This window comes from Dermacentor silvarum, chromosome 8, assembly GCF_013339745.2.
Source record: "Dermacentor silvarum isolate Dsil-2018 chromosome 8, BIME_Dsil_1.4, whole genome shotgun sequence".
Lineage (NCBI taxonomy): Eukaryota > Metazoa > Arthropoda > Arachnida > Ixodida > Ixodidae > Dermacentor > Dermacentor silvarum.
Window position 1 is genome coordinate 176,690,676 of NC_051161.1, and position 24,674 is coordinate 176,715,349.

The following is a 24,674-nucleotide window of genomic DNA, read 5'->3' on the forward strand; positions in this document are numbered from 1 at the left end:
TGCGTCACCGGTGTCAATACGGTGTGTCGTGAGAGAGGTCTGGCCTAAAGGGCGACCATGCAGGTGAAAAATGTCGCTGAACGAAGCAAGCAGGTATCATAGCTGGTCGGCGTGGTGTGGCGGAAGATCGGGAGCAATCATGTTTTTTAACTCCGGATAGACAGCCGGCAAAGAAGATGCAGAGTCAAGAGTAGACGACGTAATATCAGCAGTCAAGGCTGATAACTGGTAATCTTGGGAGGAGGACAGCGTACCCAAGGCTATGCCTTGCGGGAGGATGTGGTCCCCAATTCCGAAGTTTACGAGAGGAAGGCTGGTGGAGTTGTTGGTGATTGTGACGACGGTGTGCGGAAGAGCAACGTGATGGGCAAGGAGGACGTCCGTGAGAGGAGAAACAATATAGTCACCGTCAGGCACAGGTGGAGTGGGGGAGAGGAGGACGCAGGTCATGGCTTGTGGGGGGAGTCGAATGTGCTCAGCTGAGAACAGTCTGCTGGGAACTTCCTCGGGTGGGTCAGGGCAAGGCAAATCGAGTTGAACAAGTCCAGCGGAGCAGTCGATAAGTGCAGAGTGAGCGGATAGAAAATCAAGGCCTAGAATAACGTCATGGGGACACTCTCTAATAACAGTAAATAATCCAGATGTTTGGCAGCCAGCGACGCCCACACGAGCGGCACACATTCCTATTGTGGCCAGTGTTGTTCCATCAGCGACTCGCACAATACAGGCCGCAGGTGTCAGGACTTTAGTGAGCCGTCGACGAAGCTGGTCACTCATCACAGAGATGTGCGCACCGGTATCAATCAGAGCAGTAACAGGGACACCATCCACATACACATCAAGTAAGTTCCTATCTGTCGGTAAGGTCAGTAGAAGTGAAGTGAAGTGAAGTGAAGTTTATTCTTCTTTTCAAAGAAAAGAGGGGACCGGGACAAAAGGCGGTAAGGCCTGACGAGGCCCCGGTACCCATACAGTTGGCAGTAAAAAAAAAGATAAAAAGAAATTGTGCATATAAGGTGCCACAAGTATGTCAAAAACAATGCTACAATGCGCACAGTGAAACTTAATTAGGGAAAAAGACACTCATGTGCAAGGTAATACTCAAGCATACAAAGTCATACACGTACAAACATAATGCATACATGACTGGTGAATTAAGACAAGAAATATGCGACTGCACTACTTGTCCGCAACAAAGATAGAGAAAAAAAAACAAAAAAAAACGTACATATAAGAAAACGGTGGATCTTTTTTTTTTTTGTTTTTTTTTTTACATTTCAATTTGGCCTTCAATCAAACGTCGTTTCGTGTTTTACTTAAACACATTTTCAGATAAACAAAAATCATCTGTAAAGGGAAACTTGTTGAGGGCTGTGGGTACTTGAAAATTTAGCTTTTGTCTACCATAATTCGTGCGTGTTCGCGGAACTCGTGATTTTACCTTACGAAAGTTGTAATTTATGATCCTGTCAGTTACAGAGTACAAGCGGTTTCGATGAATGTATTGCAACAGCCGTAAATAATAGACTTGGTCAGCTTGTAGTATGCGATGTTTAACAAACAAGGGTTGTGTACGTAAATTTTGTGGTGGACCATAGTAGCCCTCAATAGCCCGCAAAGCTATTTTTTGTAGCAGCAGTAGTTTATGGTAGTTTGAAGACGTAGTCGTACCTCATACAAGATTACAATATGATAGTTTTGAAAAGAACAGTGCGTTATACATTGACACCTTTAACCAAACAGGCAAGAGTTTAGAAATCCTAAAAAGCAGACCAACAATTTTACTCAGTTCGGAAGCAAGTTTTGAGATATGTCCAGACCAAGAAAGATTTTCATTAAACCACACGCCGAGAAATTTTTGAGAAGAAACCTGGCTAATTTTTGTGTTATCATAATAAATCTGTATAGAATAACATAGAGGTATTGCAGTCCGGGTCGATCTAGCAGCGTCACCCCTCGGAGCTGCACCCGTCAATTTCCTGTAGAGCGCCGGTACATGGGGGACGGAGAACGGCGAATAGTGGGTGAGCGAGACAGGGGACGTCGTGGTGAGGGTGAACGACTCTGCCGTGTAGATGCGAACGCCTGAGTAGTGAGCCGTATGGCTCACTACTCAGGGTGTGGCTCTGTGGAATCTTCCAGTGGAGTCGAGTACCTGGTGAGCGGCGGTAAGGCCGGGTCGCAGACTGATATTGCGATGACGTCCAGGTATTGCGGCAGTGACGGGAAATGTGGCCAACGCGTCGGCAGTTGAAGCAAATCGGCCTGTCATCGGATGTTCGCCATTCAGCTGGGTTGCGAAAAGGCCGAGAGGGGTACTGGCGTCGCGAAGCAGGGATTGTAGGGAAGGCGTAGGTATCCGATCGGTTGACGGAACAGACAGACTGAATGCCAAGGTTCGCCAACTCTTCGCGTACGACAGACTGCACAAGGGAAATTGTCGGTCGAGAATCGGTAGCGTAGGTCTGGAAGCCAACCGGTGCCACGGCTTCGATCTCTCGCCGAACGACACGAACGAGGCTCTCGGACGTTGGCGGCTGATGCGGAGAGGGAAGATCCTCGCACGACGACGTAGCAGCTGTGTTTGGAAGACGCGTGAATTGGTGTGCGATGCGATGACTTTTTGCTTCTTCGAAGCGTCGACATTCATTAATGACGTCGTCGATGGTGGAAAAATTCTTATATACGAGCAGATGAAAAGCGTCGTCCGCTATGCCCTTCAGTATGTGGTTCACTTTGTCTTCTTCCGACATCCGCTCGTCAACCTTGTGGCAAAGGGCGAGAACATTCTGGATGTATGTCAGGTATGATTCAGTCGACGTCTGGACGCGAGACCCAAGCTCCTTTTGCGCAGCTCGCTGACGGCCAACAGACTTGCCGAATAACTCGCGGAGCTTTTGCTTGCATTGTTCCCAGCTAGTCAATTCTTCATTGTGGTTTCTAAACCAGACCCGTGCCGTGCCTTGCAGGTAGAAAATTATGTTTGCCAGCATAACAGTTGGATCCCACTTGTTATGGGCGCTGACAAGCTCGTACATGTGGAGCCACTCATCGACGTCAAGGTTGTCGGTCCCGGAAAACGTGCCTGGGTCGCGGGGCTGGGACAAGATGACTGTCGGCGTTGGGGCAGCGGTTGCTCCTGTCGGCATGGCGGCTGTCCCAGCACTGGCTCCAGCGGTTGTCATGTTGTTAGTGGCCAGGCTACGTCCGCTGCGGAGCTCCGTCGGGCACAGTAGTACCCAGCACCTCCACCAAATATGTGACGGAGGGAAGAAGCAAGACGGAAAAATATATTTACAGTATTTACACGATTGACAATGATTGACACAACCAGTCAGTCACTTAAGTGTCGTCTTCTTCAGCCCTCCAGCTCGTGTTCCTCTTCCTCGTCATGTAGCAATATTGTGCAGAGCAGTGTAACAATATGTTCATTGCCGTGTGGTGTTGTACGTGCTACGTGTACTTTCTTTTTTCTTTCTTTTTTCCTTCACCCCCCCCCCCCTCCCACTGTAATGCTTACGGGCTCTGTGGGTAATGTGATAAATAAAATGAATAAATTGCCCTTGGCCCATCATCCAATTGTTTCATTCACACTGCCTGGCTAGAACTGTTTTGCTGTTAAGGATGCACCACTAGATGCTTTGTTGGTGACACCATACATGATCTACGTGTTGTGCAAGTATACTGGTTTGAAAATTGAGATTTGGTTATGTATTTATTTATGCATACCGCAGCCCATTGTGAGGTTGTAGTAGGAGTGGGAGAGTACGGAAATGCGTTAATTTAGGACTGAGAGCAAACCTTGAAAAATTTGTAGCCCTTTAGAAGCATCAGCAAAAAATAAAAAATTATGTTCAGAAAATTATTTTTTTTATTGGACATCTGGATAGCCAATTTCTTGCAGATTTGAAATGTGTTTGATGTGGGGGATAATAGGTTCACTTTTGCTTTAAAAGATGAAAACATATTTAGGTGCTGGTGGAAGGTTTCGTTCATATTTGTTCATTGCTGCGCTGTATCAGAACTATCGTAGTCGGAGACAGTAGAGTCACTGGATGTGTTTTAACACAGAAAACACATCCATCACTCTTAATGCTTTCATACAGAAGCAAATCGTCTTTTAGAACTTGGTGATTCAATTAAATGAAAGCCACGCTTTCACGACTGCTGTGGCAACCACCATTCCTACTGGATGAACCTAGACAAACGGGAGTCTGTATGACTCTTAGCGGCCAAAGAGGGAACTTTCCAGAACGTGAAAATGGAGCTCGACCCTTTATTTCCGCTCGGAAAGAGCGCCCAACCACATGGATGAGACATGCTTGTCGTCGGTAATAATTGCAAGAAATTTTGTAACAAAGTAAGACTTGTCCACTACACTTACAGTTCGGCTATAGTAAGATACACGGAAAAAGGCAAACAGGTCAGCAAAGAAAGCAAATGCACCAGTAAAAAAAAAACGAGAATAAAGACAGAATATCAGGAAGGCGCAGAAATTAAAAAACAGAAGCGATGCCAGTGAAGAACTAACAGCAAAAACGTACACACTTAAAAAAGGTACACAATTTGTTGAGCATCAAAAAATGCTTCAGCATGTTTTAACTGTACAAAGAAACAATGTTAAATTGCAGGTATGCTAGTAGCAAGGCTTCAGGTTAAGGCCATGATGACTGTGTGCAGAAGAAAACCTGGCAAAGCTTAAATCATATTTTGAAGGCCGAAACAAAAAGCTAATGATCAAAGGCTGAAATTTGACTGAAATTTTGAAAATTTTTTTGACACTGACCAATACTGCAAATATAATGAAGAGAAAGGTGACAAGTCGCAATTGATCCATCGGTCAAATAATACTGAACGAATAGTCCTCTGGACAGTATCTAATTGGTTAATGTCTCTTAGTTTGTGCCGATTACAGATAACTAAATAGAAGACATATCAGCAGTTTGACGTAATAGTTCAGCGGAAACCCGCTAGGTGGAGAGAAGTAATTAAATGGAAAATGAGACATCCACCCAATCGCAGCAATTGCTACAATGGAAACCCATACGGGTTCCTCGAAAGAAAATCCTCGCAGTTGAAGAAAAATTCGTCCTGGTCCGGGACTCGAACCCGGGACCACCGCCTTTCCGGGGCAGCCGCTCTACCATCTGAGCTGACCAGGCGGCTAGCAGATGGCAGGGAAATCTGCAATTTATCGACTACTCGAAGCAAAGGCAAGTGTGTGATGTAATAGTTGAGCGGAAATCCGCTAGGTGGAGAGAATGAGACATCCACCCAAGTGGATGTCTCATTTTCCATTTAATATCAGCAGTTTATACATGAGCAGTTAACGTCATTTGGAGATGATGTAACTGTTCACTGCAAATATCCAAGTTTATAAAATGCTTTAGTGCAAATAAAATTGACATGGTTGGACTGGGACAAATTATGGGGTGGCGCCTGTGTACTTGAATTGAAAAACGCTTTGTATCTTTAGCTGAGCAGAGAGGATGAGGACGTTTACTCGGCTGCACTGGCATGACTGCAGGTGTGCAGGTGGCAGCGACAGCAGTGTCGGTGCTCATTGCCATGGCAGCTCGTCAGTGCTGCTACCTCCTTTGTGAGCTGCATCGACTGCCGGCGAGATCCATGGGGAGCGCCCTGAAGGCAGCAGCTGAATGTTGCCAACTGCCATGGACTACATGGCTGGTGTTCACCACCTGCTTTGTCCTCTCCTTTCTGGTGAGCTGTCCTCCTTGTCACGCAAGCTGCTGCTAGGCAGGGCTGTGCAAATACTTGGAAGATGAGTATTTCAATTACAAACTAGCAGATATTGATTGCATCCAATACCTGTCATTTGTATCTTGAGGTACTTGAATACTTTACTTAATTCTTCACTATAGCTCCATTGTAAGGGGGCACTGCAAGTTTATGTTAGTTGCTTCACAAATTTCTTGACTTTTGTCAGCAGACCTCATTGTTTTTAAATTTGCTCTAATAATACGTAATATTTTATCAAATTTAAAGTGCCGATGGCGGAAAATGAACTATCAAGTTGAACAAGTAATAGCAAGCTACCACATATGCCAGACTGCTGATAAATCAGCAGTTGAGTTTTGCCCCACTACTACCAGGGCCATGGGAAAAGCTCGCAGTGATATTATCGTTAGGCTTCTGGTTGGTGTGGTTTGCAGATTCGTTATTACATCGGTTGATTGCCACTTCAGCTCTGCCGAGGTATTGTCCCTATCATTTCTCTTCACCTGCATCTTTCTCATGGCCACGGGAAAGTTCAGGTGGCACCTAGAGCAGTGAGACAGTTGCGATGCCTGCAGCCCCTCATTTCCTACCTCCTTTTCCTTTTAGTGCGAAAGCATTACTAGTCTACCAACGTGGATTTCACCTGTGTCTTTATGAAGCCTCTTCATACAGAAAAAACATTATGGAGTTTTACGTGCCAAAACCAGTTCTGATTATGAGGCACGCCGTAGTGGGGGACTCCGGAAATTTGGACCACCTGGGGTGCTTTAACATGCACCTAAATCTAAGTACACGGGCGTTTTCGCATTTCACCCCCATCGAAATGCAGCCGCCGTGGCCGGGATTCGATCCCGCGACCACCTCTTCATACAGCCCTGCGCATTCGCGCGGAGAGGCTGTGCCCCAAAAAATGGCCGGCTCTGCTTCCATTCTCCTCGGACGACGCTCACATGTGCCGCTGCTCGTGACGTCAGGGAAATCAACCGCACTCCCTAAAAAGCTTGGCCACGCCACAAAGCTTGGCCACGCCTCAAAGGTTGGCCGCTTAGTCACTCCTCCCATATGTCTTGCCTTGTGCACGACGACGCCCGTGTGCGTATATGTGAAACAAGGGCATCGCGGCAGCAAAACGTTTATTTAGCAGCTGGTCAAACTGCCTAGCAGTGCCTAACGTGGTGCAAGAAAATGTGCTTTCGTACGATATTCCGTGGTTGGCGCAACCAAACTGTCGGTCATTTGTTTTTTATGAGAAGAAAGCTACTGGCAAACAGATAAAGAAATAAATGAATTACACGAGCGCTGCTACTACTACTGCACAATAACAATGGAAACAGTCATCAACTTGCTACAAGCAATGTTCAGCTGGCAAGGATAACCTAATGCCATCCCCGTGCCATCCCACCAATTTAAGTCATGGCAATTGGAAGAATTTCTGCAAGGAAGGTACATCGGAGGTCTAACATCTTTCCTGTACTTCCCCCAAGCCAATGAGATAATAGAAAAAAAATTGTGGCAGAACCTATCTCACGATGACTATTGACGTGTTAGCATTGAATCAATAAGGGACACAACATACTGCAGAGGGACTGCTGTTTTGCGCTTCCCTAAGCACACTTGCCGCCACCGTGTGGCCTGTCAAATGCGCCACGTAGCAACCGGGCTCCGCTCTCGTTCCGGAAACGCTGCGCCATCTCATGGCACTGCTGGGAAGTTTGCGCGTGGCCTCCGAGACGAGAAGCATGGCGCGTTGGTGCCGGTAAACGCCGAGGAGTGTTCCCTCAACTGGCACATATTGACCCAAGATGGCGAGTGGTTCATTGGAGATGCCTAGTGCATTCGTGGCACAGCTCGCTAAAGCATTGGTGTGAAAGGTGACAGGGAGAAATGCATTGGGTCCTTGAGGGGGTTTGATTCCGCTCAGTTCCCAGTGGCACATACCCCATTCAGTGACGTTCTTTTAAAAGCGGCCCACACCTGCCCAATTTGGCACCAAATAGCTTCATTGGAGACCAGCACATTGCCACATAGTGATGGTTGGTTTCAAAGCCTGTTATTTCCACACAGCGGCCCACTACCCAGGTAGGTGGGAAAATGGAAAAGTACATAGATAGATAGCCCCCGGAAAATGCGTTAAGTACCCTAAGAATGCAAGCTACTGCACCCGCCTGCTGCGCAAGTCGCACGGCATGCCTTCGTCGCATTGGTCTATACATCCCACCGCGCGCACCTCTCGGCTCTATCCCCCTTCCATCCCTTCGATGGCCTGGTCGTTAATATTTTGCGGCATACAGAAAAAAAAAATAAGAAAAATAATGTCAATACACTTGTGCAACCTTACAGAATCAGAACAAAATTTTCAGCGAAGCTGTTCCTTGCAATCCCCTTGTATTAAGAATTTTAGTTGGCTCTAATTAAAGCACTTTCAAATGTTTTCCAGTTATGATTGACCCAATTAAAACATCGCCTACATGTTACGCTTGTGCGCACCCGACTACGAAATGTTAGGCAAAGGACGTATTTCATTCACACATTTTTAACTTCTTGTGCACGTCAGCCATATTGTTCCGCCCGTTTTCCCTAGAGTTGATCCCGATGGCAGCTATATTACTTCCATGACAGCGGCAGAAACCATTATATAATGGTTTTATGAAAGACGTACAATGAAGAGAGCTTGAATGCGTAATTTACTAGAAAATGTCTAAGCACTTGCGCTGTTTGACGTTCGCTTAAGTGTTAATGATAACCTGTCCCTTAATTTCGCTAAATATCAGCAAGAATAGTTCAAAGTACTTTTTATTTTATTTATTTTTATTTAGAAATACTGCAGAGTCGCTTGACTCCAAGCAGGAGTGGGCACAAGAAAAAAAGACATCAGAGAACACAGCAACAACGGCAATAAGAACCAAATACAGAAAATGAAGACATGAAACACTGCAATTGAAACAGTATAAGAACACCTTCACCCACGCATTTTCTTCAAGTTTGTAATAAATACCTCAACACTGGGGCTATCGACAATATCTTTCGGCAATTTGTTCCAAGCGCTTATGGTTCTAGGAAAAAATGAACATGTAAAGATGTTGGTTTGAGCGCTGTATTCCTTGATCATTTTCCCATTATCAAAACGAGAGCTTGTGCGCAGAGTGTGGCGGGTAATAAAATTGTGATTGTTAATTTGTATTAAGTTGTTATATATTAAGTACAAATATTTTAATCTGCATTCGGCACGTCTCGCTTTAAGTGTATCAAGACCAAGATAATCAATCATTTCTGTCACACTATCAGTGCGTTTATATTTGTTGCAAATGTTGAACTTTTTCTAACTTGACGTTTGTCTGTCTATAAGGGTCCCATAGGCACAAAGCATACTCCAGACATGGCCGTACCAACGCTTTATATGCTGCTAATTTCACTTTCATAGGGGCTTTTGAAAGTTTGCGTCGAATGAACCAGAGAGATTTGAAAGCCTTGGTGCTAATTGTATTAATATGAAGATCCCAACTCAGATTGTGTGTAATTGTAACTCCGAGATATTTAACAGCCGGTGATTCCTTAAGGGGGGACCCTGCTTCAGAAACAAACTTTCTTATGGTTGGGCAGATCTTCATGAAACGTTCACAGCTTATGTATTTTGATGTGCTGATTTCAAATATGCAATTATTTTTCGAGTGTAATATATAGTTTTTGAGATATGAAACATTTCAGGTGCCTTGCTGGGAGCAAGATTTTTTTCTAAACTGTGGGAGTAACAAAACAAATCAACATATTACAGTAATCTGCAATAAAGCCTGAATGAAGTAAAACAAAAACGGATGTTCTAAGTCCATTTGAACAAAAGTTATGGCATGTCAAACTTTCACACGTGAAACCCCAGCTTGACATCAAGACATCCAAGTTATTTTATGAAATTTTCCCTATTACGAACAATAATAAATTTAGTCCTACTTCATTCTACATTAGTTTACCAACCTGACAAAAGATAATTATAATAATAGCATGACTATAAGCTGAAATATCCCTCCTCCAAAACTGCAAAAGCACCAAAATAGCCATATTGAGAAAACGGGGAAAAACGTTTTACGAGTTGTTTATTAGCATAAACGTGGTGCAAACCTCACCGGAGTCATTAAAAATGCCCCAGGTGCATAATCAGGATGCATTGAGTCCTTGTGCCTCTTTGACACTCTTTTGCTGAGTCCTTCTGAAGCTGTGTACCTCTTGCTAGAGATGGTACTACGACGTATGTCCTTCTCTCTTGCTCTCTTAGAGCCAGTGCTGGTCACATTCATCCTTAGTTCTCGTAGAATTGATGCTGCAGCATGCTGGCTTCCCGTGTTGAAACGCAACACAGCTTCTGCAACGGCAGCTTGAACCGCAAAAAGGGAAGAGTGCTGCTCTTTGGAGACTAAACTCCAGATCACAGAATGCAAACTTTCATTCGAGTTTTGGGTTTTCCCCCTTTGGCATCTTTGCAGTAGACTCCGTTCAGACAGGCGCTGGTAAACAGGCAATAATGCCTCTGTAACATCACTGGGCAAGCTGTACTTATGCTTCGGGTCAGCCACACCTTTAGCTTTTGCGGCATTGTGCCGGCACCACGACTGCTCGCCAGTTGGGCACAAGCTGTGGTTTGAGCTCTGGTCAGTGGATGTAATGTGATGGAACGTGGGCATCACTGCGCGTTGCATTGCATCCACATCCCCTTCATGCGACTTTAGTGCACGACCATAGTATGTGCTCAACCTGGTGATGAGGTCAGCAGTGAGTCGCCCCTTCCCTCCAAAACTGCGCCCTTCTGTTTTCTTCTTTTGCACCAAGTTTCTTAGAGCCGTCCCCATTCGCTTTTGAACGTGGTTGGTGCAATCTTCTTTTTGTACATCAATAAAGCCATACACTTTAGTGTCCTTTATAGCATTGTATGTTCTGCTATCACCGTCACACAAGACTGTTGTGTAGCGGAGATTGCGCCGCTCAAGGGACCTTTCAAAAAGAATGAGACCGGCTTCCACCTCCATTTGCCCAGATTTACTGCTGGTGTTCTGGCACCGATGAGCTTCTCTCCATTGCTCATAAAACTCACTACCAGGCTTTGGGCCGACCTCGCAACCCAAGCAAAAATTTGATAGCACTACGTAATCTAGAACATAGCCGGTAAATAGTTCAACAACAGCTCCAATGCCGATGTGCGAAGAATGACCCCGTGTCATCCAGCTACCATCAAAACACACTGCTATGTTACCCCTGTGTCCGAAGCACAAGTCCTCGTAGATTGACGAGACTTCTCGCGCGCACTGTTGCATAACATCTTCAGCCGCTCGCGTAGCAGCGGGCTCCAGCTTATTCTTCAGATGCCGCTGAAACGTCTTCTTATGCATTGCTCGACCGTACAGCCCCATTGCAGAAAATATGTCGTTCATAGCAGTTTGGCCGTTGCCAGTCGAAAGCATATTTACTTCAAAGGGTTTTGACTTTTTTGTTTGCTCCACTCGACGCAAGCTCCACGATCTCGCCGCAGTTGTCACACGTCACGTTTCACTGCCAGACCGTATTCACGTTCGCCGCGGGCTAGCTTCACTTTTCCTCGGCACAAGTGGCAACGCAGAACTCGAAAAAGGTCATTAACAACGTCGAGATCGGCGATAGTGTACGGGGCTGCAGGTTCCGTCGCCGCTATCTCCGCGTCGCTTTGTCGGCTCAAGTTATCAATCTTCCGCGCAGTCGCTGGTGTTGATCCAAGCCGTTGAAGCGTTACTTGCTCCTGTGCACGCACTTCCTGCACTCTCTCCTCGGTCACGGGGGCAAAGTCCATTCTCACGCGACCAGCGTCGGCAGTGCAAACGTTATCGCACTCGAGCGGAGCCGGTGAACCGCCAGTGTCCATGGCGTAGTCAGGCGGTGCTCCCTGAACGGCACTTTGCCCCGCATCTATCACGTTTTGTGACGATGCCGCGTTATCTACACGCACCTTTGTCCTCCTTCGCTTACGCCCGAACTGATTGCGCGTGTGAAACTTTTTCGCCCCGCCAGGTATGATCTTCGCGAGCTAATCGAGCGTCGGATCCACAGAGCAGCAACTCGCGCAAAATGGCGGTAGGAACTCACAGTCTTACACAAAATGGTGGCGGGCAAAAGTGGCAGTTGGGCTAGTGGCACTTAGGCCAATGAGAGTGTGGCATCTTGATCACGTGTTCCGAGCGACCAATGGCAACGCGCGAAAGTTCTGTTTTTCGCGTGCTTTTTTTTTCGCCTTTCAAGAATGCACAGGGTGGCTAAACGAACGGAAAATAATGTCTGAAACACGAGCTATCGAACAAGACCAAAATGGCGCCGAGGGAGCCCGCCGTTGCCGAGTGACGCGCGATCGAAACTAGACGAATTTACACGCAATTTAAAGGGAAACGCCTGCGAACTCGCATCTTTAAATTACGATAACGGGAGAAATACGCGGTATTTTGGAACCAAATTTTGGAGAAAGTTGCGGAAACGCGTCAGGAATGCAAAAATTAAAAGATTAAACATTTGATTTTTGGGCCGATTTTCGGTCCCAAAAGCCGGGTCCCCCCTTAAGTACAATGCCATCTACAGAATAAGAATGTCGCAAAACGGTTTTGTTCTTGCATATCCGTATATGACTAAGCACTTATCAGCGTTTAAGAACATGTTCCATTTCATGCACCAGCATGAAACTTCAGCGAGGGCTTTCTGAAGTGTAATTTGATCAGCAACAGATTTAACAGTGGTGTAAAGAATGCAGTCATCTGCAAAAAGCTTTATCTTAACATTACTGTGTATAACATTCACAATATCATTAATATAAATGAGGAATAAAATCGGACCCAAAACTGACCCTTGTGGCACCCCTGATGTTACTTGTACCGCCTCCGAGCAGTACCTGTCAACTTGGACATACTGATACCTGTTTTGTAGATAAGCCCTAATGAATTCGATAAGTCTGCTATTTATTCCAATGGCGTATAGTTTGTGTAATAATTTATTATGGGCCACTTTATCAAAAGCTTTTGCATAGTCCAAAAATAAAGCATCGATCTGTTCTTTGTTATTAATCGAGAGTGAAAAATCATGGCATACACTAAGCAGCTGCGTAACAGTCGACAAACCACGCCGAAAACCATGCTGAGCATCTGATAACAGTCTGTTTTCTTCGAGAAATACGGTGAAGTGTCGGCAGATTATATGCTCTAATATTTTGCAGCTTGTTGAAGTCAAGGAAATTGGGCGATAATTGGATACGCACAAGCGATCAGCTGACTTGAATACAGGAATGATACGAGCACCTCTCCAGTCTGACGGAAGAGAACACTGCGCTAGGGAGGCCTTATAAATGAGGAACAAGTATTGCGATATCCACTCTGCATAACGTCGCAGGAAAACCGTAGGAATGTTATCAGGGCCGTCAGCTTTTTTAGCATCAAGGTTAAGAAGGAAGTTAAAGAGGGTATAAAGATACCCTCCTGACGGACAACAACATCCTGCATAGAAGAAGCGAACCCTTCAGGCTCTGTTACAAGATTAGTATCTTTCTTGGCATATACAGATTGAAAGTATCTGTTAAATTCATCAGCTACTGCTTTTGCTTCTGAAACTGGTGAGCCGTCAACCATTAATGTAATAGTACTGGATTTGTTGTCGCCTAAATACCTCCAAAATTTCCCTGGTGCTTCCTTGAGGAAATTGCCTAGAGTATTAGTGAAAAAAATGTCCTTGGCTTTTTTAACCTCAATTTTCAGCGCTGCGCTTAGTGTGTTGATAGTAGAGTCCCAAAGCCAACCTGAGCGTCTCATTCTCTTAAGCTTTTTTTTCATGTGGATTATCTGTCTCGTAACCCAGGGGTTCTGTTTCTTTTTCTTAATCTTGTCAGGAACGAACATTTCAATACAATGAAGACAAACTTGTTTGAATTTACACCACAACACATTCACATTTTCATCAGCACTAAAACCGTCCAATTTCATTTCTAAGTAATCTAGGATGCTCTCATCATCTGCCCTGTTGAAATATTTTACAACGATCACGGCCTTGCTTTTGTCAGAATACTTTTGAAAAGAAAAGGTGGCAAATACCAACTTGGTGATCAGATAGCCCATTCATGACGTCAGCAGAGTCGCATGTGATAGTGGAACTTACAAACAATAAATCAAGAATATGCCTAGCGGTGGCAGTGATTCTGGTAGGGGTGGTAACGACCTGAGTTAGACCACACGAAAATGCAATGTTAATAAGAGGCTAGGAGTGCCTAACATTAGTGCCCATCGCATTCATGGTTGCCCAATCGACATTAGGTAAGTTAAAATCCCCAGCCAAGACAAATCTTACGTTCTCACCCCGGAAACGCTGAACATAATCGTAGAGTTGCTCGAGGAATGCAAGATCTGCCGTCGGAGGGCGGTATACAACACCGATAACAATGGAATTGCCGTAAAAACAAATTTTACAAAAGATATTTTCATGCTTAGGAATAGCCGGCAAAATTGTCACGTTTATGTTTTCCTTAATAACAATTGCGACTCCGCCCCCTCGGGATTGTCTGTCATATCTGTGTATTTTGTACGACGGAGGAATGATTTCGTTATCAAGCACTCCAACGTGCAACCAGGTCTCCGTCAGCAACGTAACATGTGGGTCGAGGTCATAAAGCAACGCTTCAAATTCAGCGATTTTATTCACGACACTTTGCACATTTAAAGAAAGTAACCGCAAACGACAAGTGTCATTTCTTTGTCACTTGGATGCCCCGTTTGCGCTCTTTGTTTGCATCGTTTGCGGCCCCGTTTGTCCCGTTTGATGCCCCTTTGCAGCCATTCGCCGGGTGGTTATTCGATCATTCGGAAGCGCAGCCTGGTTTTCATTATCTTGTGATAATGCCTGCCACCATCTGAATCTGTACCGGGCTTCACAAGCTTGCGTCTTTCGTTCTTTGCCTCATCCCACATGTACGTCACCCGGTTGTAAACTAGCTTATCGTACTTCAGATACACTTTATCTTCCGGTGTACGACCGTCTTTAACGGTCGACCATAGCTTCTTTCTTATTGTCTGAATTCTGAGTGAATAGTCCTCTGACAACGAATAGTCGGTGTTCTTTAGTTTCTTTGCATTTCTCAGAAGCTGCATTTTTTCATTGAAGTCAAAGAAGCGCATTATCACTGGGCATGTTCTATCTGTTGCCTTTCTACCCAAGCGGTGCATGCGCTCAAGGCTGTTTACTTTTATTCCCATTTTCTTTTCAAATATTTCTCCCAAAACAACATCCCTGAGCGAGTCCACCGTTTCAGTTTCACATTCATCGATTCCATAAATAATCAAGTTATTTCGTCGATTTCTATTTTCAAGATCATCCATTCTTTTAGGAGAAATTCAGTCTGGTTATTCCATTTTGAAACAAGACGATCACAATCTTCTACCTTTTGTACAGTCTCTGGGAATGACAGCAGTTTCTCCTCAATTGAAGCCAGCCTTCTGTTGGTTTCAGCAACATGACATTCTAAGCTTTCTCGCATGGACTTAAGCTCATTTGAGGACACCTTTTGATTATCTAGGATAGCTGCCAGTTGCTTCGTAACCGTAGGGCCAGGGTTCATCTCTATATCCCCACTTAACAAAAGATGAATAAAGCACAACTAATCAAAACAACTCGCGACACATTTACACAAGGGCAAGGGACCACAACTAGACACAAGGAATCAATCTTAAATTCGTGACTACTAGTTTTTCTACTAACCTGCGCAAAAAAGACAAGCCAGGTTAGCCGCATCTGCATCCTTTGGTTGGTCCCTTGCCCAATGAAGAAAAACGTTCGAGGGGCAATGCCGGTCGGCTCAGGTGATGACGATGTTGCTCCGAAGTTCCTTTGCAGCAATTCGTGGCATTTCTTTCAGTCCGCAAGATATCACTGTTGTCAAGCGACGCAGCTTTAATTTGCGAATGAAGCCTGTAGATAGGTGTTGTCTTGCCAATGCTGAATTCTTGGAAGTTGACCGGTTTATTGCATGCAGCAAAAATCTGCGCAAAAAGACGAGCCAGGTTAGCCGCGTCTGCATCCTTTGGTTGGTCACTTGCCCAATACTTGCTTCAACCGAGCCAACTTGTTTGCTGTAGTACAGGAAATAAAGAAAAAAGGTAGTGCCTAAGAGCTCTGGGTCCTTTCACAGAAATTGAGTGAGCCGCCCTTGCTCGGATCCACTTAGCTATTGGGGACTGGAATCCAGTTCACTTGATTGCACTTGCATTATGCAGAGCGACACAGCAATCGAAAAGGGAGCATAGGAAGATAGTGCGACGTCCTCAGTAAAAGAACGTGCTATTCCCACGGCAATTAGCCGTCGTTAATGTTCCCGGGACAACTCTTGAAATTTCATTCAAGTGCCACGGAATTACGAGTTTCTTTCTGCGCTGTCGTGTCACTGGATTTTCATCATTAGTTTTAGGATCAGCGAAATGAAATCATTGAATGTCGCAATTTACACTCCGTTAAAGGAGCTGGCCTTTGACACAGTTATGCAGCTAACTTCTTGGTGTTATCTTCTTTTGTTGCCTTAACACCATAGTTTTTCTATATTGTTTCTGTACAGGAGAACACATTACCTGTGCCTTTAAAAAAAATAGTAGGGTACAACTTTAGAAGTCAGGAGAGAGGCCCAGATGACTGAAGTGCAGCAGCCGGTTGCCTCCGCGACTAAAAAAATAGTCCCGCTCAAAAAATTGTGACTGCTTCTAAAACGCGAAATTCTCGGTATAAATAACATATGTGTACAGTGTAGACCGCTTATAACGTAAGTCACCGGAGTCGTGAATACCTGCACTATAAGCGGTACCGGACCATAACCAAAACAACGATTTTCAAGCACCGCACGTATGCAAAACATGTAGACCAAGCATGTAGACATGCTTTGTACTATCGCGCGCATATCGCGATGACGTTTTTGCCAGTGAGCTGGCGAAAACATAATCGCGATGTAGCCGGTGCTCTTCAAGCTCGACAGCTTTGCACCGAGTCAAAACGAAACAACTGTTTGCCGCAACCGCTGTGGAAAAAACCGCGACCACTATCGACACGATTACGAACGGCGACTTTGCGGTGCTGAAGGCACGCGCCCGACGCACGCACCGAGTCTGGACGAATTAACTACCATTCGTGGCAACAACTGCAGTCGAAACCGCGGTCGCTATCTATGCGATCATTGATGGCGACTAAGCAGTTTTCTAGGCACGCGACCGACGCGCGTTCCGAGTAAAAACGAAACTACTGTTCGCCGCAACCGCTGCGGAGAAAACCGCGGCCGCTATCGATGCGATCGTGGATGACGACTACGCAGTTACGAAAGCCCGCGGCCAACGCGGTGTTATACGCGGCGGTAAACGCAAGAATTCTGGCTTTAAAGACACAAATAGGCTCGAAGCGTTCCGGCGTTGCTGTCATTCACGTACAATTTCAACTGATGGCTGTGGCGATGCGGACTCCGGCGCTTCATTTCGGTTGGACGCTAGTGCCGTTCTTGCTCTTTTGCGTCGCACATTTGCGGCGCTCCTCGCTCAGAAAGTAGTCCAGAAAGTAGTCCGGATTAACCGATGTGCGGCCAAATAAGTCCGAATTAACGAGAGTTTGATTGCATTGAATAATGCAGACGCCGGCCGGCAGCTCAGATCTTGTTGAGAAGCATGCTCGCTGCCGCCTTTGTCGGCGAGATTTTCCCGCGGCAGCCGCATTATAACCGGTATTTCGTCTCATGCGGCTGCACTGTAAGCGGTATGCGTATACATAGAGTGCTATGGGAAAATTAACGTTAACGGGAGTCTGAAAAGACCGTACTATATCCGGTCCTGCACTATAAGCGGTTACGTTATAAGTGGTCTATACTGTATCTTGATGAGTGGTTTGGTAAAACTATCATGATGGAAATGCTACAGCACATGCCACATCGCGAGAGAAAAATAACTCCGTGCCTTCTACAACACTGTGCGTCGTCTGCTACGGTGCACGATCGACGGCACCGGTCGTGTAATTATAAAGCAGTCACTGGTTTAATAGCATAAGATTCATATATACTTTTTGTGTGTTTGCACAAGCTTATTTTTTTTATGTGTTAGGCTTATTTCTTAATTATTGTTAATATTATTATTTTTTTTCGATTGCAAAACTGCAATCTCGTGAGTTTGCGCATGGCATTCCGTGCCAGTTTTCCACTATGGAGCCCAGCGAGGTTACATTGGAACGCGATCCTTTGTTGCTGAACGAGCCTTGTGTCACCTCGATGACCACCAAGGAGCCTCAGCAAGAACAAGAGCGGCCACATCCTGAACAGCGATTCACGCAACATGATCTTCCACTGCTACACGTTTTGGCGTAACAGGGAGCCTGAACGTAGCGTGGAGGACATGAGCAAGTTTGTTGCCGACATGCTCGGTGTCAGCGAAAGGACAGTGTTCAGGGTGAGGGAGGAAGTTAACGCTTGGCAATTTTGGGGTGGCAAACTGACGACGCCCTCGCGAAAGCGCCCACGAAATGTGGAAAAGAGAAGACGCAGCGCGAAGTTCAACTGCTTCACGTTACTGAGGTCATGTCTGCACGATTTCTTTCTCCACAACGAGATACTGACGGTTGAGAAGATAACTACCGAGTTCTCGGAGCGTATGGAACTTCCATCATTAAGGCGGTATACTGTGTATCGCCTGCTTTCCGAGATCGGCTTCAAGCACGAAAAGAGAAGCCGCAACTTGCTGCTTATTGACTGGAATGACATCGCAGATTGGCGGAATCGCTACCTCCGTGACGTGGAGCGCTACCGGGCGGAAGGCCGAAAGATCGTCTACCTGGACAAGACATGGGTGACGGCAGGATACACTCTGTCGATCGTGTGGACAGGCACCGTGGTGCAGAAGCGCGGACGCCTGTTCGCTTGAGCAAATAGCCTGACGACAGGTCTAAAACAACCTTTTGTTAAAGGTCAGCGCCTGATCGTGATGCACATCGAGAGCGAGGATGGCTTCGTCGACGGCTGGTTAGATGTATTCCGAGGCCGAAAGACCGGCGACTACCACGAAAAAATGGACGGCAATCGCTTCGAGGGCTGGTTCAATGACGTTCTACAGAAGTTGCCAGCTGGTAGCGTCATTGTTATAAACAATGCACCTTACCATAGCCGGTGAGAAGAAGAAATTGTTGACGACGGCCTGGAAGAAGGAAAAAATACAGGAGCGGCTCACAAGCAAGAACATCACCTATGGTGAAAGGATGTTAAAGAAGCAGTTGTTTGAGCTGGTGGCATCTGTAAAGTCACGCTTTCTGAGCTACATTGTAGACAACGCAGCAGTAAGGGCTGGTTAGACCAGCGGTCTAAAAATAGACCCCTGGTGAAACACGTGAGGCGCATGCCCGTAACACGTGACAGGAGCACCCAATCATGAGTGGGCGCGTACCGGGGGAAGGGCAAGGGAAGGAAATGGCCTCAAGCGCGTTGCGTCGGGTCTCCTTTTTAACGCACGCTCGGCAAACAGATGGGAAGGCCACGCATTGTTCGGTCGGCGGCGAAGTAGGCCGCTTTCAACGAGAAATGCCATCAACGTGGCTGGGAGCAGGCTCGCATTCGCCATGCGGATCCTGCATTCAAGGCAGCCCAAGCCGAGGCTCGGTTACAGCGGCAGGCAGTGGACCCCACATTAAAAGCCCGTCTTACCAAAGGGCAGCGAACCCCGAGGCCAGGGAACGTGACACCCAATTTTGAGGGTAGATAACAGCGATCAGAATATGATCGCTGTTCGAGGTGTCATTTCAGAAGATGACTTTATTGAACTGACTGAGGTGACTGAGGATGGAGAGATGAGAATGTGACTAATGTCCAACGAATAAAGATGAGGAGAGAAAATAAAGAAATTCCAACCAAAGATCTCGTACACTTTCGGTTCCACTGTTCTGCCCGAGACCATTGAGGCAGGATACATGTCAGGCCGTACATCCCAAACTCTCAAAGGGGCTTTAAATGCCAATGATATGGCCACAGTTCACAAAGCAGCCAAGGCTGCCAGACCTGTGTGAGGTGTGGTGACCATGATCACCCCTCGGCCAACTGCGATGGCATTGCGCAAACCGCAATGGCGACCGTGCAGCCTACTCCCGATCTTGTTCCTTAAAGAGGAAAAGAAATCATAACTGTAAAAGAAAACATTCTATGCTGCAAGTTGGCATCAAAGAGGTGCCACATACCCAGGGACGTATGTTGACGTCGAAGAGGCTCGTTCAAGAGCAGCACATAGTTGGTCGGACCTTGTTCCCCCAGCACAGTAGCCTGCCCCATTCGGCAATGGAGTGGCCTAAGCTGGCAGGAAATGAGACACTGCGCAGATCAAGGGGCCTTCCTGCACCTTGTCCCCCAGATTGCGCGTTGAGTTTAGCCCCGTTGCGAGGAACCGCCGCCGCAATGGCAACATAGCGGACATGGCTAGCACAACAGAGCTAATTTCATTGCAAACCGTGCTTCTCCCTCCCGAGGTTGAGTCACCGTGCAAGAAAACGCCACCGGGACGCCTCTCGAGTGGCGACCCTCTCCACTCGAGCTCTCTTTCGCTGAGCACTGTTGCAGATGCTCACAGGCTCGAAATGAGTTGGTTACATGGGACCTTTGCTCTCGCAACTCCTCGTTCTCGCCTTTATGAACAGCCGCCCGGTTAGGCCTAGTGCAGCGGGCGCATGTACACGATCATTCTTGCGGTGAGCCTTTACCCGTAAGCGCTGCGACTGTCACACTGTGCTGTATCTTGTGTGAATGAACTCGTATCTGTTGGCGATTTGACTCCGGAGCCTTCTCTGTGCCATGTCGGAGAGTCGACAAACCCTGCCGTATCGCCTTTGTGCGTTTGGAATGGAGGAGCATCGCGCCCTTTCCTGACCATCGCTCGTAGGGTCAGCTTTGCGGAAACCCATCTCCACAAGACATAGATAGGTAGATAGATAAATAAGCAGTGTACTCCCGGAATGTGCTTGGATTATCCTAAAAATGTGAATTGCATTAAAAATGTGACACCAGTGCTTTTGTTATACCAGTAGCTGTGCAGAGTTCAGATTGTTGAGCGTAGAGTGTCCCTGGAGCTGCTCACAAAGCAGTCTTTTAACCTTGCAGACGGTCCGTGAAGATCCTGATGAGCTGTGGCACACCCTAGAAAAACTGGGCCATGTACATTTACTGGTGGCTTTTGTCACCATGCTCTGCGTCTGGGTGAGTACTCATGCTGCTATATTAAAGGTGTATGAACATTGATAATCAAATGATTGCTTCCTGCTTTTTTTTCCATTTTAATACCCTGATGGCCTGGCTGAGCATTACGTTAGAGTTGGAGAGTTTTCCATTCAGTGATAAGTTGATAGATTAGTTTTTTAGTGACATCCAATGGAAGAAATTTAAATTTCTTGCATTTATCACAGCGATCATACCCTGTTGTGATGTCATTCTAATTTTGGTCTATCCACTTGCTGATGCTGTTGACGTCAACAGCATGACTTTCACCGGTGACTTCTCAGCTGATGGTGTTGTGACACACTTTTAAGCACTGCAGCCAACCAGGGGTGCGATCGTGCAAGCTACTTGCTTTTCCGAATGTTGGGTTGCCCTATTGTAATTTGTGTGCGCCGCGCTTCGGTCAGTGGCCACCATTGCGGTGGGCTGGGGCCTCAGAATGCTCTCACGTCACGCTTCTGTCAGTCATTCTAATACAGAATGCGTCGTCCGCTAGAAGTGGAACGGCGACGTGGGCATTCGCATTGCTGTTTCGTTTGGAATTAATGACTGTTTCGCTCATAGCAAACGACACACTTGGCGTCTGCTCGTAATGGCTGCTCCTGTCATTGCCTTGTCCGAGTCTTTATTCCAGACATGCATACATAGGTGAGGAGAGGAGAGAAAAAGCTGCTACGCGGGTCGTGGCTTGACGGTCTCACTGCTTGTCGCTTGCACAACCTAGGTGGCTGGTGTCGTGAGAAAAAATTCATTGATATCAAGACGCTGAGGAGAAGGGCGAAAAAGCCGCTATTTCGTGGCTTGACGGTTTCTTTGCTTGTTGTCGCTTGCACAACCTCAGTGGCTGGTGTCGCGAGATGCATTCATTGATATGAAGACGCTGAGAAGGGTGAAAAAGCCGGTAAGTCGTGGCTTCACAGTGTCACTGCTTGTTGTCGCTTGCACAACCGCAGTGTCTGGTGTCGCGAGAAAAAATTCATTGATATCAAGACGCTGAGGAGAAGGGCGAAAAAGCCGCTAAGTCGTGGCTTGACGGTGTCTTTGCTTGTTGTCGCTTGCACAACCTCAGTGGCTGGTGTCGCGAGATGCATTCATTGATATGAAGACGCTGAGAAGGGTGAAAAAGCCGCTAAGTTGTGGCTTGACAGTGTCACTGCTTGTTGTCGCTTGCACAACCTCAGTGTCTGGTGTCACGAGAAAAAATTCATTGATATCAAGATGCTGAGGAGAAGGGCGAAAAAGCCGCTAAGTCGTGGCTTGACAGTGTCTTTGCTTGTTGTCGCTTGCACAACCTCAGTGGCTGGTGTCGCGAGATGCATTCATTGATATGAAGACGCTGAGAAGGGTGAAAAAGCCGCTAAGTCGTGGCTTCACAGTGCCACTGCATGTTGTCGCTCGCACAACCTCAGTGGCTGGTGTCGCAAGACGCATTCATTGATGTTGTTACGATGGGGTGCGTTTATTTAAAGATGAATCGATGAAAAGGGGCAAAGGGTTGCCGCGCCGACACCGAGCCGCTCCAAAGACAAGCGCACTTCGTTCTCCTCTTCTGTCCTTCCGTAGCTTTTGTGTAACATTCCTCCCTTCACAGACGAAGCCCGCTGGGCGAGTAACTGTTACTTCCACTCTGAGTCACGTGGATGACAGCGTTTCAGGCGAGCGACGTGAGCAAGCTGCTTCTTCTTAGACCGGTAGCCATTAGACACGAGGCGAGCAATCAAGTAGGTTACATCACTGAGGCGATCGGTGATGATGAAAGGCCCGGTATAACGAGCCAGAAACTTCTGGCACAGGCCGCGCTTGCGAAGTGGTGTCCAAAGCCATACAATGTCCCCTTTGTCGTATGACACATTCTTATGTCGTGCAACATAGCAGATCTCGGAGTGGTCCTGGGATGCCAACGTATGGAGCTGAGCTATGCGGCGTGCTTCCTCAGCGCGGCAGAGAGTCTGGGCAAGAGAAGAGCCCGCATGACGAGTAAAAGGTAGAATGGTGTCAAGGAAGTTGCGGGGTGGTCTAACATAAAGAAGATAGAAAGGGCTGTAGCCTGTAGTTTCATGCGTTGCGGTGTTGTAGGCGTATGTGATAAAAGGCAAGATGCCATCCCAATTTTTGTGCCTGGAATCCACGTACATCGAAAGCATGTTGGTCAAAGTTCTGTTAGTGCGCTCGACGAGACCATTTGTCTGCGGATGATATGGGGTCGCGTGGCGAAACTGGCAAGCACAGAGACGCAACAGCTCTTTGACTACGTCGGCCACGAACTGGCGACCACGATCGCTCACAATAACACGAGGGGGTCCATGACGCAGTATAACGGAGGACAGGAGGAAGCTCGAAACATCAAGAGCCGTGGCCGTTGGCATTGCTGCGGTTTCCGCATAACACGTCAGGTGGTCGACGCATACTATAATCCAGCGGTTGTCATTGGGTGAGCGCGGGAATGGGCCGAGAAGATCAACTCCAACCATTTTGAAAGGAGATGATGGTGGCGCCACAGGGTGAAGGAGTCCGACCAGCGCGGTATTGGGGTGCTTCAATTGCTGGCACTTGTTACAACTGGCCACATACTTTTCTATATCGCGTCGCATACCAATCCAATAGAATCGACCCTGAATTTGGTGGTATGTTCTGGTGAAACCCAGGTGTCCAGCGTTGGAGTCGTGCATAGCACGGAGTACGTGGTTTCTCAAATTCTTAGGGACCACTAAGAGGAGGCGGGCACCGTCAGCCGCGTAGTTCTTCTTGTAGAGCAGGTCATCTTGGATGACGAAGCCATTGTTACGTGTTGGCTGAGCAGCTGAGGCAAAGAGGCCATCCAGGCTGCGGTCGTTACGCTGCTCTTCCCGGAAGGTGGCCAGATCGGGAAAAAGAATGTTGTCGATTGCGGCCAGAAACTCATCGAAATTGTCGGCGTCACATTCACTTGTCGGTAGAGGGAGCCTCGAAAGACAGTCGGCGTCCGCATGATGCCGGCCACTCTTGAAACGGAGTGCAAAGTCAAATTCCTGCAAACGGAGCGCCCATCGAGCAAGGCGGCCAGACGGGTCGCGGAGACCAACCAACCAAAATAGTGAATGGTGATCAGTAACGAGCGTAGAGATATGGCCGGAACTTCTGGACTGCAAAGACGACAGCGAGGCACTCTTGCTCAGTGACGGTGTAATTCTGTTCGGCCTTGCTCAACGAACGGCTGGCGTAGGCATTGGCATGCTCGGCATCACCAAAACGCTGGACGAGGACGGCGCCGAGGCCGATTCCACTCGCGTCGGTGTGCAATTCTGTTGAGGCAGAGGGGTCAAAATGGCGAAGGATTGGTCCGGAAGAGAGCAGGAACTTCAGTTGACGAAACGAGGAATCGCAATCTGCTGTCCAGGTGAAAGGGTTATCCTTGCGCAGCAATGAAGTCAGAGGGTAAGCAGTATCGGCAAAGTTGGGCACAAAACGTCGAAAGTACGAGCAAAGACCCAAGAAGCTCCTCATCTCGCGTTGTGACTGCGGTTGTTTAGAGCCGGTAACTGCAGCGACCTTCTGTGGGTCTGGTTGCACCCCCTGCTTGTCCACTAGATGTCCAAGTACTAGCGCCTCTGGTTGGCCAAAGTGACATTTCTTTGAGTTGAGGGTAAGGGCAGCTTGTTCAAGGCACGTCAGAACAACGTCCAGTCGATGGTTGTGCTCTGCAAAGGTGCGG

The 24,674-nt window shown here is 47.0% G+C and overlaps 1 protein-coding gene across 1 annotated transcript in view; it reads left to right on the forward strand.

Moving 5' to 3' along the window:
- The window catches only part of LOC119461869 (stimulator of interferon genes protein-like), a 362,093-nt gene that overhangs the window by 98,241 nt on the left and 239,178 nt on the right, over nucleotides 1-24,674 (forward strand). The window contains exons 3-4 of the mRNA XM_037723241.2: nucleotides 5,528-5,721; nucleotides 20,870-20,965. Coding sequence (XP_037579169.2) covers nucleotides 5,528-5,721; nucleotides 20,870-20,965 — 290 coding nt within the window. The remainder of the gene's footprint in view (nucleotides 1-5,527; nucleotides 5,722-20,869; nucleotides 20,966-24,674) is intronic.